Source organism: Triplophysa rosa, linkage group LG23 (assembly GCF_024868665.1).
Source record: "Triplophysa rosa linkage group LG23, Trosa_1v2, whole genome shotgun sequence".
Taxonomy (NCBI): domain Eukaryota; kingdom Metazoa; phylum Chordata; class Actinopteri; order Cypriniformes; family Nemacheilidae; genus Triplophysa; species Triplophysa rosa.
The window spans coordinates 17,405,235-17,419,626 of NC_079912.1; the positions used below are offsets into that span (position 1 = coordinate 17,405,235).

A 14,392-nucleotide genomic window follows, 5' to 3' on the forward strand; every position below is an offset into this window, starting at 1 on the left:
TTACATGGGCCTCTTCATTTGGGGGTAACACTTGGCTCCTTCAAGGTCACACTTGGCTCCTGTAACTTTTTCCGGAAAATGTATGTAATATATTTTTGTTCAAAATATTTCTTATTTTCCATTTTGAGAGAATTTTAGGGTACTAATTAATATTTATGCTATAATTATTATCCATTTTTCTCCCCATTGAAAACAATGCAATTTTTAAAATTTATTTTGTAAAGTATTTTTAAATATAATTTTTTAATTAATGCATTATTTCAGGTTAAAACAGATACCAGGCCGTTAAAATCCAATCTTTGAAAAGCAGATTAGTGCCATCTGGTTGTAAAAAAGTAAAAACATGTGTAATGGCATAGTGTAACTTCTAGGTTCCTGTGTGTGGGTGTGTGTGAATGTGTGTGTCAGAGAGAGAGAGAGAGAGAGAGAGAGAGAGCCTCTTTTGTATTTTTATTTCATTTATTGATTTTATTTAACACATTTTCAAAATTTGCTCTGTTACAGCCTTACCAGTTCATTTTTTTTAGTGTGTTTGTTTGTGTGTCTGTGTGTGTGTGAGTGGTGCTGTGCACTTTTTTTCTGCACAGTGGCTGATTTTTAGTTTAGTTTTCAAATGTTTTCATATTTCCCATTCATTTCCTATGTCAATCATTATGTCCTATGTCAGAGCCAAGTGTGACTATTATTTTTTGTGACCTTTTAACATATTCAAATCATGTCCATAATTTTTTGTGTATTCACAGAGCTAAAATGATAAAAGTATTCAAATGTCATCTCATTCCGACGAAGCTACGATTTTTAACATTTTCAAAATATATATTTTTTCGGTCAAAAAAATCCCAGAGGGTTAAAACAAAGCACTTCCAATCAGATTTCAGAGGCGGAACCACAGTGCAATATCGTCTCAATCCGTGAGTTTGTTATCTAGGGAGAAATAAGAGACGCAAAATCATTCCATAGTGTAGCTTGTAAGACGTTATCAAATAGTACGTTTTTTTAGTACAGAACTAATAACCAATGGAATTTGTAAGCAATTCGAGTTTTACATTTAAGCTTTTTCATTATTTTTATTATTATTATTACTATTACTATTATTATATTTTACGTCATACGGTTTATATATAATGTATATACACAAAATGCAAATATTCTTTAAAAAACATGCGCACTGTTTAGCAACCTTACTGACAACACACGACAGGCGTTGTGGATTGACCAATCGCAAAGCACCATTTATTTTCTATCCAATCACAGTCCTCGCTGGTGAAATCAAGTTCGGTTGTGCTTTCGCTTTTGTGTACGTGCTGTTTAGCGCAGCAGCGAATGTTTCTCCTTGATCGTGCTGGAAAGCCTATACACTCACATAATGTGGTGTCCTGATATATCGGTAATCGGAAATAGATATTCTGATGCGGACGTTACTCTCATCTGAATTCTTTGGACGACGCTACTGCCATGATCCTAATTTAAAGAGATTTGTTTCATAAACAGTCTTGGTCGTTGCACATTCTTCCCATCACAATGAGATTTTACTCCTATCTCGTGAAGAACCATTTACCAAAGATAGAATATTATTCAAGGTTTTCACCATCGCCTCTGTCAATCAAACAGTTTCTGGAGTTTGGTAAGTGCGAGAGCACCCATCATCCTGTATGTATGAACGCTCACAGCCACTGTTGCTGCTGCAGCTCTTTTCAATGCTTTATATATGGTTAAAATAGCCTATTGTTGTTCTTTGTATCATGTTTAGTGTTGAAAATGTATTTGAAATGCGACGGATTTTTTGATATGGTAAACAAAACTAAAGTTAAATGGTAAAGAATGTAAACACTTGACATTTTGTATTGAATTACTATTTTAATGTCTATACTAAACATTTGAAATAGTTTTCAAGATTACAAAATTAGTTTCAATTAATTCAGCGGTTGCTGAAGTAAAACAGCTATACATTTTAGACATTTTTTGATGGCAGTATCCTGTCTGTATGAAAATGCCTCGTCAACTGTTGGTCAGTCTGTGCTTACGTCATATTTATTAAACATCTCTGTATTAAAATGTGCTCAAAGTAAGTGGAAAAAGGCCTTTTTACATGTATATAGTTTGAATATTTTAACCACGATGTGAAGTTACATTGACTAAATACACTTTGGAAATAAATCTTGGACTACAGTGTCTTGCTGTGGACCTCTGATATTGACTCATCTGTTGAGATTTTTCTGCCCCCAAAGCAAAAAATAAAGCTCATATTGACCTTTTTTTATTCAAATTGAAATAACTCAATTATTTAGACGTACTACTGTACAGACTGAGGTAATAACAGGGTTATGTAGCTCAACTGGTAATGCAAGCAACACAAATTTCCTAGGTTTGAATCGCATGCAATGGAATTACGATGCATTTCTTGAAGGCCCTATAAATTACTTTGTTTAAAATCATTTGCCAAATGCATATTTGTCAACGTTAAGGCCTGTTCAATCCAAGAGTGAATGTTTGCCAAAAATGTGTTTCTCATTCATCCCGTTTCGGCTCACTGCTGGTGTATCAGTTTTCATGCAAGGATGACAAAGCATTTTTCATCACGTTCCCATTACTAAAGAAGCCCCCCTTCTCATTTTTTGCTGTTTTCAACACGTTTGTTCTCTGCTTCTGGATTTGCAGGCAGGGATAATGCGTGCGAGAAGACGTCATACATGTTCCTGCGGAAAGAGCTTCCGGTGCGCCTGGCGAACACGATGAGAGAGGTGAACCTGCTGCCGGATAAACTGCTCAGTCAACCGTCAGTCAAACTGGTGCAGAAATGGTGAGTTCAGAATCAGATGAAATGAAAGTGGAAGATACAAAAACTGCATGGAAACACGTACAGATTATTTTGTGACATATTTCTACGCAGGTACCTGCAAAGCTTTTTAGAGCTGCTGGAATTTGAAAACAGGAAGCCAGAAGATCCACATGACCTGAATGAGTGAGCGGGACATTTTTCAACCCTTTAATATTCATTGCTTTATGTGAAAACCTTTGGTGTATGTAGGGAGTGTTTGCTCAATGCAGTATTGTTCCTCATGCTCTGCTGGTTTCTGTGTAGAATGTTATTGTGTATTTTCATGTGAGCTGAATAGAAATGAGATAGTAATGCTGATAGTGGATCCAAAACACTTGCATGCTTAGCAAATGGAAAATAAATCCACCCCACATGCACTTTCCCACATACACTTTCATAACATTTAGACTTGTGCAGTCTGCTCGATCACGGTTCAGAATCAACAGTGAGTTTATATATACAATGTAAAGATTGATAAGGCAATATTTTTCGCTATTAAATCCTCAACTGTTTATCAACCCATTTCTTTATAGCTTCCTTGAGATCCTTATTGACATAAGAAACAGACACAACGACGTCGTTCCGACGATGGCCCAGGGCGTGATCGAGTATAAGGAGAAGTTTGGCTTCGACCCTTTTGTCAGCTCCAACATCCAGTACTTTTTGGACCGCTTCTACACAAACCGAATCTCCTTTCGCATGCTCATTAACCAGCACAGTATGTCACTAACTAATGAAGTCTTGTGCATACCGGATCGTATTTTTTTTATTGAGCATTTGCCTTATTGCTTTTCTATAAATTACAGCTCTTCTCTTTGGCAATGACATAAATCCAGCTCATCCCAAACACATTGGCAGTATTGATCCCAACTGCAATGTGGCCGAGGTCGTGACTGGTAAGTTGTTTTCCGCTTCAGATTCGTTCTGGCTCATAGAAAAACGATCTATTAGCTTTGTTTGTATTTGGTGATCAAGCTTGATCTTCATTTCAGATGCCTACGAGACCGCCAAGAAGGTCTGTGAGCAATATTATCCAGCTGCCCCGGATTTGAAAATAGAAGAATTCAATGGTGCATTTGCTTGTAATTCAAATCCTGTTTCACTATTTTTTTTTCGTGTGTATTTATATTGTTTACAATTATTTTTGTGTTGTTTAAAATCATTTTCTGGCATGAGTATTAACTTAAAATTGTGTAAATATTGAACTTTCTTTGCATAGCCAAGGCTCCTAAAAAACCCATCCAAGCTGTTTATGTTCCTTCCCATCTATTCCACATGCTGTTTGAATTGTTTAAGGTACGTTTTGCATGAGTTTTGAATTTGATCTGAATACCAGCATACCAGGTCATTGCCATTTTCAATGTATATCTGTTATGCACGACGTATCTTTATCTTTTAAGGTTCTTAGGTGTTACTATAACAACTTGTGTGTGTGCTTTCAGAACGCAATGCGGGCCACAAACGAACTTCACGAGGGCAGTGAGGAGGGCCTTCCCCCTATAAAAGCAAAAGTGACCCTGGGGAAGGAAGATCTCTCTGTGAAGGTCAGTTTCTGTGTGAATCATGTTCTTTGTAAACATAGAGACACTGCACGCCTTGATCCTGATCTCTCTGTGTTGTTCTATCATAGATCAGTGATAGAGGAGGAGGTGTGCCTTTACGGAAGATTGACAGGTTGTTTAACTACACCTACTCGACTGCACCGACACCAAGTTTAGACTCCAAACGAGTGCCATTGGTGAGGAGAAACATGCCTGTAGAACTCTTAGGATATGAAACTAGTAGTGTGCACATTGTACATCTCCCATTGTGTATTGTTTATGCAATCAATGCTTTTTTAGGCTGGTTTTGGACATGGCTTACCGATATCAAGACTGTATGCTCGCTACTTTCAAGGAGACCTGAAGTTGTACTCAATGGAAGGGGTGGGGACAGATGCTGTCATCTATCTGAAGGTATCTACATTTTGCACAATCTGCCTTTGTTTCTGTGTCTCCTTGTTCACTAATGGATTTGAATGACTCCTGACCAGGCCCTCTCTAGTGAATCTTTCGAGCGTCTGCCCGTCTTTAACAAATCTGCTTGGCGGCACTACCAAGGAGGCCCTGGAGCCGATGACTGGAGCAACCCCAGCAAAGAACCCCGAGATACCTCCAAATACAAGGCCAAAAGATAAATGCACTCACCCCAGTGTAGCAAGCATTCCCTCCGCACCCATTCCAGACCTTCTCAGTTTTAACCCAGCATATCTGTTGCCACGGCAACACCACATCAAAGCTGAGTGTTCTATACTTGTTAGCATTTCCAGAGCAGAATTTTTCATTTTCTGCTCGTATCTACAAATGTAACATATGGAGCCCCTTTATGGTGTCTTCCAGGAGAGTGTAGAGAGAGGGGTAAACTTTGTGCTCTGAGTGACAGATGCAGGGTTTAGTTGTGCCACACAGTAGAGCCCCTGTTTTATTTTCAAAAAAGGAATCCAGGAGCTTGAGATGGTTGAAACAAAGGCCATTTTTTACGCTGCCATTCAGAAATCCGCTGGTAATAGAGAGGAGGGGTTCGTCCACCGTTTCCATGGATACCAACGCAATTTTCTTGGCAGTGCCCTAATGGCGTACTATGTCGAAAGGATTTTTTACATGCTGGGTGAATCTTATTAACCTGTCACAGCATTAGAGCCATTCGGCATTGGGGGTTTTTGCATTGCATTGTGATTTTCATGTCAGTTATCATTCTTAAGAACATCACAATTCATGCACGTTTCAGTTCTCCACATGCAAATGCGTAACTCGTGTTTCAGAACCCGTAAGAATGCACTTTTGAACAAAATCTAAATAGTTCAGTGCTATTTATTTATTTATTGATCCCCGTTTATTTTAAGATCTTTTGCACATGTGTGCTGATGTTGTTTTGGCAATGTTACTCAGAACTAGAGTTGTGTTCTAAGAACGCACACACCAGAATAGCCTATCATAGCATAAAGAATGCTAGGTATGAATTTCTTTGTTTTCAGAAAGCAGATCCTGCTTTGATGATACTTAGGCCCTGGTTGGTGAGATTTGATTGAGATTTTTAGTTTAGCCTTTTTAGGATTTATTTATATTCTTTTTACACCACTACGTCTCAGAGACGAAATGTCCTTGTTTATGTGCTGCAAGAATGTTTTCCAGAGTATTGATATAGTTTTACATCGGAAGTGTATGGAAGTGTTTTAGGGCAATAACACTTGGAGGGGGGGGATTGGATGAATTACAGAGCAGCTTGTCTGGTTTACAGGAACAGCTATTACAAGCTTAACTTTTTCTCTGTATGTGTCTCATTTTGTAGTAGTACTTCACAAAATACCCTATTTCTGCCCACTTCATGTTTCTTTTGTACGCACAAATATTACTGTAATTAGGTAAGTTTTGCCTATTGTTTGAAATTTTTATTTTGAATTTTAGTGCATTTTACTGCAGTATTGCTGGGTAAATCTATTGAAACCTGTCAAAAAAACCATATTTTACCAAGTGTTGGAAAGTATGTGCATACAGAAAATACAGCATTACAGTAATGAGAAGTGAGTGTGCTAAATTATTCACGAACTGCATGTGTTCAATTATTTTATGAAAATTAACAATGTTTAAAAAATGTTTTTAAAATAATTTTGAAATGCTTTATAATTGGGATTTTTATACCCGAGATCAACCACATTCATGTCTGCAAGTCTATTGTTTGATACAGGCTGTCTATCTCTATATAATGCTGCACATCTGTTATTCAATGCTTGCTTACTGTTTTACGGTTCAGTTTTTGGTCATGATGGGAACGTAGTACCTTACTTTTCCATTTTTTGTTTAAATACGGATTTCAGTATTTATTTTAAAAGTTTGTTAAATTATTTTCTAGATTACATATGTTTATAGTGTTTTATTACATCTATGAAGAGCGCATTTGATGCCTTGAACTCCAACCGCTCAAAAGAGAAGTTAATGTGGAACACATGAAGAAAACCTGACCTGTTTACCGACACAGAAATACATTAACAGTGTCAAACAAACATCGCATCTGCAAAACAAGCTTTCTTGACAAAACAGGCAACAGGTGTTTGTGAATTAATTTGTTTTTTTTACTTTACAAGTAAAACACCAGTGCTTATACTATAGATAAATCATGTTTTAAAAGTTGAAAGTGTAACACCGTGTCTACACCGGACGCGACCCGACAAACGGCTTGTCCTAAATGGGTTTGTCTTGTCACATCGCGCCACATCCGTTAGTAACGTTAAGGAATAATCATCTTTGCGTCGTGGCCGCATTACCACCTCGAGGTGTGCATTAACTTTAGAATAATTGAACGGATATAAGTCAATTATTCCGCTTATACCACGGTTACCACACCACAGGACATTGTTAAAAAAATGTATTTCAACGTTTGTCATGTTATCGCCTTTAAACTGCTATTGATGGTAGGACTACTTTCTGCGCATCTCATTTCAAGCGTCCGTTACGGACTCGGAAGCTTGAGCCACTGCTACGTGGTGTGTGAGTGAGAGAGCGAGCTAGAAACCGCGCGCGCACACCTGCGCGTTTGCAGTAATGTGACAGAAAAGTCAGTGATAATACATTATATATTCCTCGCATTATTTCTACCATCTGCAGTAAAACAAATCACGTAAACTTTTGAAAGAGTAGGTCTATCAAATTATATTTGTTATCAGTTGGAAGCAGCATGAAGAGGCCATCAGGGTTTATTAATGCATTTTGTTTTTCTATTTAGTTATTTTATTTATTCGATTACAGTATATGTATTTCTATATTGTTTTTGAAATGCTTTGTTTATTGAAACGAAACCGCACACGTTTCCATTAACAGTATATTTTGACATTATAAATGTCAGATCAAGAGCAGCTGTGTGCGGTGATGGCCTGTAGGCTACACTATAACCTTTCTGTTGTTTAAACTTGGCGAAGTGATATGGAACTGTAATGCGGTCAGCAGACCTGGAACACCTTCATAGGTGTGCATTTACTGAAAGTTGATGCATACCCATAGAACGTTTGTCAACCAATCAGATTGAAGCATTCAACAGCCCTGTGGTATAATGGGTTCTAATGGCTTGTCTTTTGGCGTGATGTGTCGCACCGCGTCTGATGTAGACAAGGTGTAAAACTCATGCGTTAGCTGATTTTGAAACTATTGAACCAGACATAAAATCATTACAATTAGAGTATTTATCTGTTAAATTCCATCTGAAGTACCTAATAAAAAAGTAAATAAAAAGTTACTCCATTACCATTTGTGTCATTTGTAGAAAAGTAAATCCTAGTTGACCCATGTTATTATTTACATTTTTAATTGAAACAAACTATTATACAAAAAAAAAACAATTTCAAGTTTTTACAGAGTGGATATTAAGTAACTTGATGTGAGTGTTGCATACATATAATGACATAACTAGACGATACAGAAGGTTTAACATACAGTAATGTGGGGTAACTTGAGCAGCTCACAATAAATGCATTGTCCCTCAAATTCATTCTAAAATTGATTAGATCTCCATCTTTTTGACTGGATGATTTGTGTCATACGCTTTAGCTCTATATTTAAGGCTGCAGTAACACACAAGACAAACAGGTTAATGACAACTAAATATTCATGCATAAAAAGCGCAGCAAGTGCTAGCGGTGTCCTCATCTGCGCTTCTGCATTGACACAGTCATGAGGTGGGTCAGACATGACACGAAAACAATAGACAGAAAAAGGTGTATTTATGCAGTTCCAATATGCCAGTCCTGAGCAATAGACGACAGAATCATTCGTACAGTCATCGTCCTCTTATTAATAGATTCATATTTTTCTAAACTCTTGTGGCACTTCGGCACAAAACGTGCTTCACTGTCCACTCACAATCCGGTTGAACCAGACACTAAACGCACTGGATTACCCTTGCCATATTTAAATAATGGCATTGTCAGTCTTTAAAGCTTAAAAAGCTTTCTATGCAAATTACGATCATTTTTGTACGTTTTGGGTAACACTTTATTTTACGGTGCCCTTGTTACACGTTACATGTGTTAACTGTACATTATGCAAAATTACCCCTAAACCACACCCTAACCCTATAGTAAGTACATGTAGTTAATTATTATTACTCAATACTTAAATGTATAATTACACTGTAACATGGGCACTGTAAAATAAAGTGTAACCACGTTTTGTTGTAATGAAAGTGTACGCAAAAACTACAGACATGTGTAACTCATTCTGATTTAACTTCCATCTTCTGTCTGTGTCAAGGATAGAAAGGAGCTGCAATGGCTTTCAGAAATTCGCTGTGATACCAGCTTAACTAAACAGGACAATCCTGCACTGTGTACACGTTCAAGTTTCCATGAGGGAAGTTGTGTGGACTGCCAGTTCCAGTGTGTTATTGTGTAGGTGGGTGTGTTAAGGTAAAGTGCAATCTATTAAATAAGCGTGTGATGGTCAATCCCTCATTTCTCATCCTCGTCGCCTTCGCTCATGCTGCTGATGGAGGCCGAAGCACCTTTCGGGGAGGAGGGTGGTGAGGTTCTGGGCATGGCCCAGCGGGAGGGGGGTGATGGAGAGCGTGATGGAGAAAACTCTCTCGGAGGGCTGCTGCTGGGTGAGCAGTGAGGGGAGAACGCCTGGATCATTCGACCGCTGCGATCCTGAAACATCTGCTTCTGGAGAGAAACAATATATGGTGTTCAAGCGTTATGTGACATTTTCAGTCAAAACTTGAAATATGAATTCTCAGAGAATGTATTATCTGTTAATATACAGTATTATTAAACCACTGATATCCAGACGTTTTCCTATTTTCAAAGAGGGAAAGTTTCCTTTTCCCCTTTTTGTATGTGACAACATACTTTGCCGAATGGGACCTTGCACCTTCCCATAATTCCTGGGCTCACCCATGTTCCATCTGGACCAAAGAGCTCCAAGAAGTTGCCGATAAACTCTCGCGATTTCTCTTCCCACTTCTGAATGAGATCATGGCTCTTCTCCTCCACTCTGTAGACAAAATGTTTGGACTTCTCTTCTACCGTCCGCACCTTTTCTTTCATCCTGTCCACCTGATTCTGAAGACGGTACTTCTTCTCCTGTCCAAAATCGGTTAGTAATCAGCAAGCGCTTCTTAATAATCTAACTTCATCTATTTAAATACTTTATTTGTTGACTTACATTGATATAACTAACATTTAGTTCCTTTGCTGTATAGCCCCTCTGCAAGTTGCGCCTGGCGTACACGTCATAGTCCCTCACTATCCGTGTGATCAGGTCGGACGTTGAGATCCCTTCTGTCCTTTTAGTGGGCACAAACATACCTGAGACACTCACACATGTTAGACGCATCTAAAACATAGACATACACATGCTCTCGAGGGATGACCGTTGTTCTTTACCTGCCTCCTTAATATGCTTGTATACGTCCTCAGATCCAGCAGAGGAGTATGGGATATCATCATGCGCTACAAAGTCAATCTGGAAATGAACTGAAGGGGTTAACCAGAGGGAATTGTGGGTAATGGAACATTATCATGTACTATGCACAAAACAACTGACCTTGTGTTTTTCTAAAAACGCTTGCGTCAGAGTCCAGGGTGCGTCACGCAAAACCTCATCGACGTAGCGACAGTGTCTCAAAGCTTCGTAACGCTCGTCTTCGGTCATTACTGTGAAGCCCTTGTATTTGTGAGTGAGCTCATCGCTGCATACTTCACACGCACACATAGATATTTTTGCATGTTATGAGCACATTAATAATAAAGAGTCTTTTATGAAATTTGTGGAATTTGTGAATTGACTGTGTTTGTTTGTACCTCCAACTATTAGATAAGCATTAGGGAACAGATTCTTAGCCTGCATCAGGGCACGGGCATGACCCGAATGGAAAAGATCAAAGATCCCATCTGCATAGATTCGCACCGGTCTGTCCACTGCAAATGGAATTTGAGACACATTCAGAAACCTTCGACAGATCCAATGGACTTTTCGGAGTTATAATATTACCTGAGCCATAGACTACCTACAACAGCATATTCACTGACCATCTGATGTGTATTGTGTGTACAAGTAAGACACACTTTAGCTAATACAATGACTGATTTTAAGGTTAAATAATCACTGGATTTACAAGGTTAGTGGTTTTAACCGAGACAAAACGGCATATTCCTATTAGCTGTTCCATAAACTCATGTGAGAATCGGGGTCACCGAAGGAAAAAAAGAAAACGGGGAATCCCTGAATCTCAGAGGGTCCACTCTCTGAGGAGGGCTGTCCTACCAGAACTCCTTTCCCATTGCAATCACTCAAAAGAGGAATTATTGACAGAAATGCGATATAATATTCATAACTATGTCTTCAGAGGTGTATAAAGACCTTACATAATTAAGAGTTATGTTTTTATTACCTTAGAATGAGCTGTTTCTATTTACATGGAATTCACCATGTTATTTCTACAGTAGCCCTAAATGGACAAACTGCTCCACGGAGCGTGTTTTGTAAATACGTCATCGAAAACGTGATGACATCTTAGTCCTGTGCAGAACCTGTAGTGCTTCGAAAGGGAGGGTGGAGTGAGCCGTTGGTTGCAATTTTCAACCTCGCCACTAGATGCCGCTAAATTTCATACACTGGACCTTTAACATTTAAAGAGATTTTAGTGTACACATGAATACAGCTTATGTAATAGTTTAGTTTGTTTCTTTGTGTACTGTATGTAAAGACACCTTTGTGTGATTTTTTTTTTAATATGTGAAATTGGAGAAGAGTACATATGTTATGGAAGGACAGACTGACCGGGTGTTCCGAGTCGAGCTTGATCTATCGTAAGCTTCTCATGTGGTGCCTGACACTCACAACTCGTCTCTGTTGTAAATATGGCTGGTTCTATAAGAGTCTGGAGAGAAGATGGAAAAATCCATTTGAGAGAAATAACAAGACATAAACAGACACTGCAGGTTCCTGAACTCAAATAAAACACTTAAATAGGTCGACATTGTGTGGCCATGACATCCTTATTACCTTACTAAAGAAACGTTTCCGTATTTATACTAATAGAGGTTATTATCTGATGTATTGATTCCCAGTCTGTGTAACAGCCTCTTTACGCTGGATATCGATTTGTCCAGGAGAAAGTTCCCTGATGTCACCAGTCTAAAGACAGATTGTGCTCCAAAGTAACACAGGAGACACTGATAGATATAACACACTTTTAAAAATTAAATACTATCTGAAGTAAGAATCCACTGTTTATTTGTATGTAAAATGTGATATTTTATAGGCTATTTAATGGCTTAAGTAAAACATATGAAAAACAATGTGTGAAACAGCAAAACTGTAAAAGGTCAAATAAAATATCAGTGGTAAAACAGAAATATAACTGTTTTTTTCCCAACAGATGATGTAATTAATACAATTAAAACATCACAGCATGACATTTATTTACAAATGTTGCCAAAATCATTATAAGGCCAACAACACCTTAATGTATTCAATAGCAAAAAAATAAAAATATACAGCCGCTGAAAAAAATCCAAATTTGCATTTAATTAATTTCATTTATTCAGCATTTCTAGAGTATTGTGGCCATTCCAGTCCAGTGTCTGTTGAATTTTTTTTATTAACTACATGTGCAAATATGACTGTTGCTCAAAAGTGAATATGAACTTGTTTCCTTTGCAGTATTTGAGAGCTTTTCTGTTATTTTGACCTGTTTCTCCAATGTTCATTGTCTGCAAATAAATGCAAATAGAAACAATATTTTAATTTGAAATTTGGGATAAATATTGTTTGTAGTTCACAGAATTAAACAAAAATTATAATTTACCTTAACACATACCTATAGTACATTCAGAAAAACTGAAAATCATTTTGAAATGGTCTCGTCTATTCCACGGCACTATATTTATAAAAATCAGGGAAATATTACGATTTAAAACTTCTTTCTCCGATTTTGCCCTTTTAACAACTACCCAGAAAACCCATTATGTTCAAACCTAACTGCTATTGAAAACCATTTTATATTTTAACCTTGCATCGACCTTTGGGAAATCAGACAATGACCATCTGTTCAGGAAATGTCAAATGAGAGGTCCTTCCTGTTTGTCAACAGAAAACATACCCAGCAGGTACATATGCATTTACATTTCCAATGAGACCCACTTCACATCATAGATTTTGTGTTACAGTGTCATGTAGGAGTGAGGTTTAATTACTCATTGGAGGATAATGTCCACGGAGCTCCGAAAAGGAGCAACACATGATTCATTCCCATAGCAACGGAAGCAGGTGATCAGAGGATGCTGGGGACTTTTCCCAGAATCCTGTACAAGGTGAGAAGGAAACACAGCACGGAAGGACAGACTGGAGACAAATGCAATCAGGATGCTGCCTGTAACATTAGCTTTGCACCAGCCTCGTGCATTGGCATTGACACTTAAAAACAACATCTGGTAGACGCCGAGGATTAAAAGAGACAATAGCAGCATCATTATTTGGCATTGCAGATGCATACACACAGTCTATAAGACTAATCCTAACGACTAAAGCCAAATATGTGAGCCCAACCATCACAAAAAGACGTTGTACCGGATAGAATAAAAATCGAATTGATATGAAACAATAGTCCAGCACCCTCCCACATCTTATTCGCTTTTTATGCTACCACACAGATGATCTCTCAAACAAATACAGCCAACTCACCGTTCGCGGCAGCGGACAGGTATGTTCAAGCTCCTCCATAATTTTAGGAGGGTCCAAACCGAGCAGGATGTGACTCCACCTGAAACCTCTACCTGACTCAGCATCGGTTCTGAAACCTAGCTATTAGCCGAGCCTCTGTTAGAGATGCTCTACTCCAGCGAACCTGCCTCTACATCCCGCCCACTCTATCGTATCTCCTTTACAGCCACTCCCATCGAAGCCCGCCCCTCCGTGGCTCCTCCCCGTAGCGAGTCCGCCTATTGAAAGAGATCGATGCTCCCACGTCCCGCCCTCGGTCACGCCCACACACAGGACCTTATTGAACTAAATGCACGGTTGTTGCAACAAGGATTACAGCTACGGCCGGTGTAATGCCGAGAAATGCACCCCTGCCAAATTATGCACCCACCCTCCCCACAATGGTTAGGGTGAGGATTAGGTGTTAGGGGATAGGTTAGGATTAGGTGTGGGGAGGGGTTAGAATTAGCCAATCGGACATCGTGTTATTGAAGGAGGTGCAGAATCTGGCAGGGGTGCATTTCCCGGCACAACACCGGAAGTGATGCAAAATCTCGCTATAAAATGACAATAAATTACATTACACCTACCCCAACCCTAAACCTAACCTTACAATAAAAAAACGAATTACTCTTGTCAGCGTGACATAAATTATGCGGAATTGAAGTGCGCATGCCCAGTGGAGGTAGCTGTATCCCTTCTAGCCATTCTAGCCAAATCCTAAATGCACCCCACAACAACAACAACAAGGAAGAGAGCCTGTTGGTTAGGACGATGGCAAGTCTAGAGAAGTCCAATCAGCACTCACTCACTCCCTCCTGCCTGATTTACATTGGAGCTGTGT

General features: G+C 38.7%; 2 protein-coding genes across 7 annotated transcripts; one reads left to right on the forward strand and one right to left on the reverse strand.

Moving 5' to 3' along the window:
- Positions 1 to 1,291: 1,291 nt before the first annotated feature.
- pdk3a (pyruvate dehydrogenase kinase, isozyme 3a) lies at positions 1,292 to 8,079 on the forward strand. Of its 2 annotated transcripts, none has more exons than XM_057322602.1 (11): positions 1,292 to 1,624; positions 2,659 to 2,800; positions 2,891 to 2,962; positions 3,352 to 3,536; positions 3,625 to 3,714; positions 3,811 to 3,900; positions 4,038 to 4,114; positions 4,261 to 4,362; positions 4,449 to 4,556; positions 4,660 to 4,773; positions 4,851 to 8,079. In XM_057322602.1, the coding sequence occupies exons 1-11, from the start codon at positions 1,522 to 1,524 to the stop codon at positions 4,992 to 4,994; spliced, it is 1,227 nt and encodes a 408-aa protein (XP_057178585.1). In that variant the 5' UTR covers positions 1,292 to 1,521; the 3' UTR covers positions 4,995 to 8,079. The 2 variants fall into 2 exon arrangements, with proteins under 2 accessions (XP_057178585.1, XP_057178586.1); XM_057322603.1 differs by having other exon boundaries at positions 3,811 to 3,888.
- Positions 8,080 to 8,189: 110 nt separating this feature from the next.
- Positions 8,190 to 13,814, reverse strand: pcyt1ba (phosphate cytidylyltransferase 1B, choline a). Of its 5 annotated transcripts, none has more exons than XM_057322606.1 (8): positions 13,531 to 13,814; positions 11,626 to 11,725; positions 10,647 to 10,763; positions 10,390 to 10,541; positions 10,230 to 10,308; positions 10,009 to 10,151; positions 9,738 to 9,926; positions 8,190 to 9,500 (listed from the first exon to the last, which is right to left on the reverse strand). In XM_057322606.1, the coding sequence occupies exons 1-8, from the start codon at positions 13,567 to 13,569 to the stop codon at positions 9,294 to 9,296; spliced, it is 1,026 nt and encodes a 341-aa protein (XP_057178589.1). In that variant the 5' UTR covers positions 13,570 to 13,814; the 3' UTR covers positions 8,190 to 9,293. The 5 variants fall into 5 exon arrangements, with proteins under 5 accessions (XP_057178589.1, XP_057178588.1, XP_057178590.1 ...); XM_057322605.1 differs by having other exon boundaries at positions 8,190 to 9,503; XM_057322607.1 differs by having other exon boundaries at positions 8,194 to 9,506; positions 10,024 to 10,151; positions 13,531 to 13,809.
- Positions 13,815 to 14,392: the final 578 nt, after the last annotated feature.

What these genes read in the sequence shown, in the direction of transcription:
- pcyt1ba (XM_057322604.1), bottom strand. Translation starts at nt 13,569, where the DNA reads ATGGAGGAGCTTGAACATACCTGTCCGCTGCCGCGAACG. An exon ending in CGTTTTTAGAAAAACACAAG is followed by an intron (nt 10,309 to 10,389) that starts GTCAGTTGTTTT and finishes GTTCATTTCCAG; the next exon opens with ATTGACTTTGTAGCGCATGA. An exon ending in TTGGTCCAGATGGAACATGG is followed by an intron (nt 9,507 to 9,737) that starts GTGAGCCCAGGA and finishes GTTTCTCTCCAG; the next exon opens with AAGCAGATGTTTCAGGATCG.
- pdk3a (XM_057322602.1), top strand. Translation starts at nt 1,522, where the DNA reads ATGAGATTTTACTCCTATCTCGTGAAGAACCATTTACCAAAGATAGAA. An exon ending in GTCAAACTGGTGCAGAAATG is followed by an intron (nt 2,801 to 2,890) that starts GTGAGTTCAGAA and finishes ATTTCTACGCAG; the next exon opens with GTACCTGCAAAGCTTTTTAG. An exon ending in CATGCTCATTAACCAGCACA is followed by an intron (nt 3,537 to 3,624) that starts GTATGTCACTAA and finishes TATAAATTACAG; the next exon opens with CTCTTCTCTTTGGCAATGAC.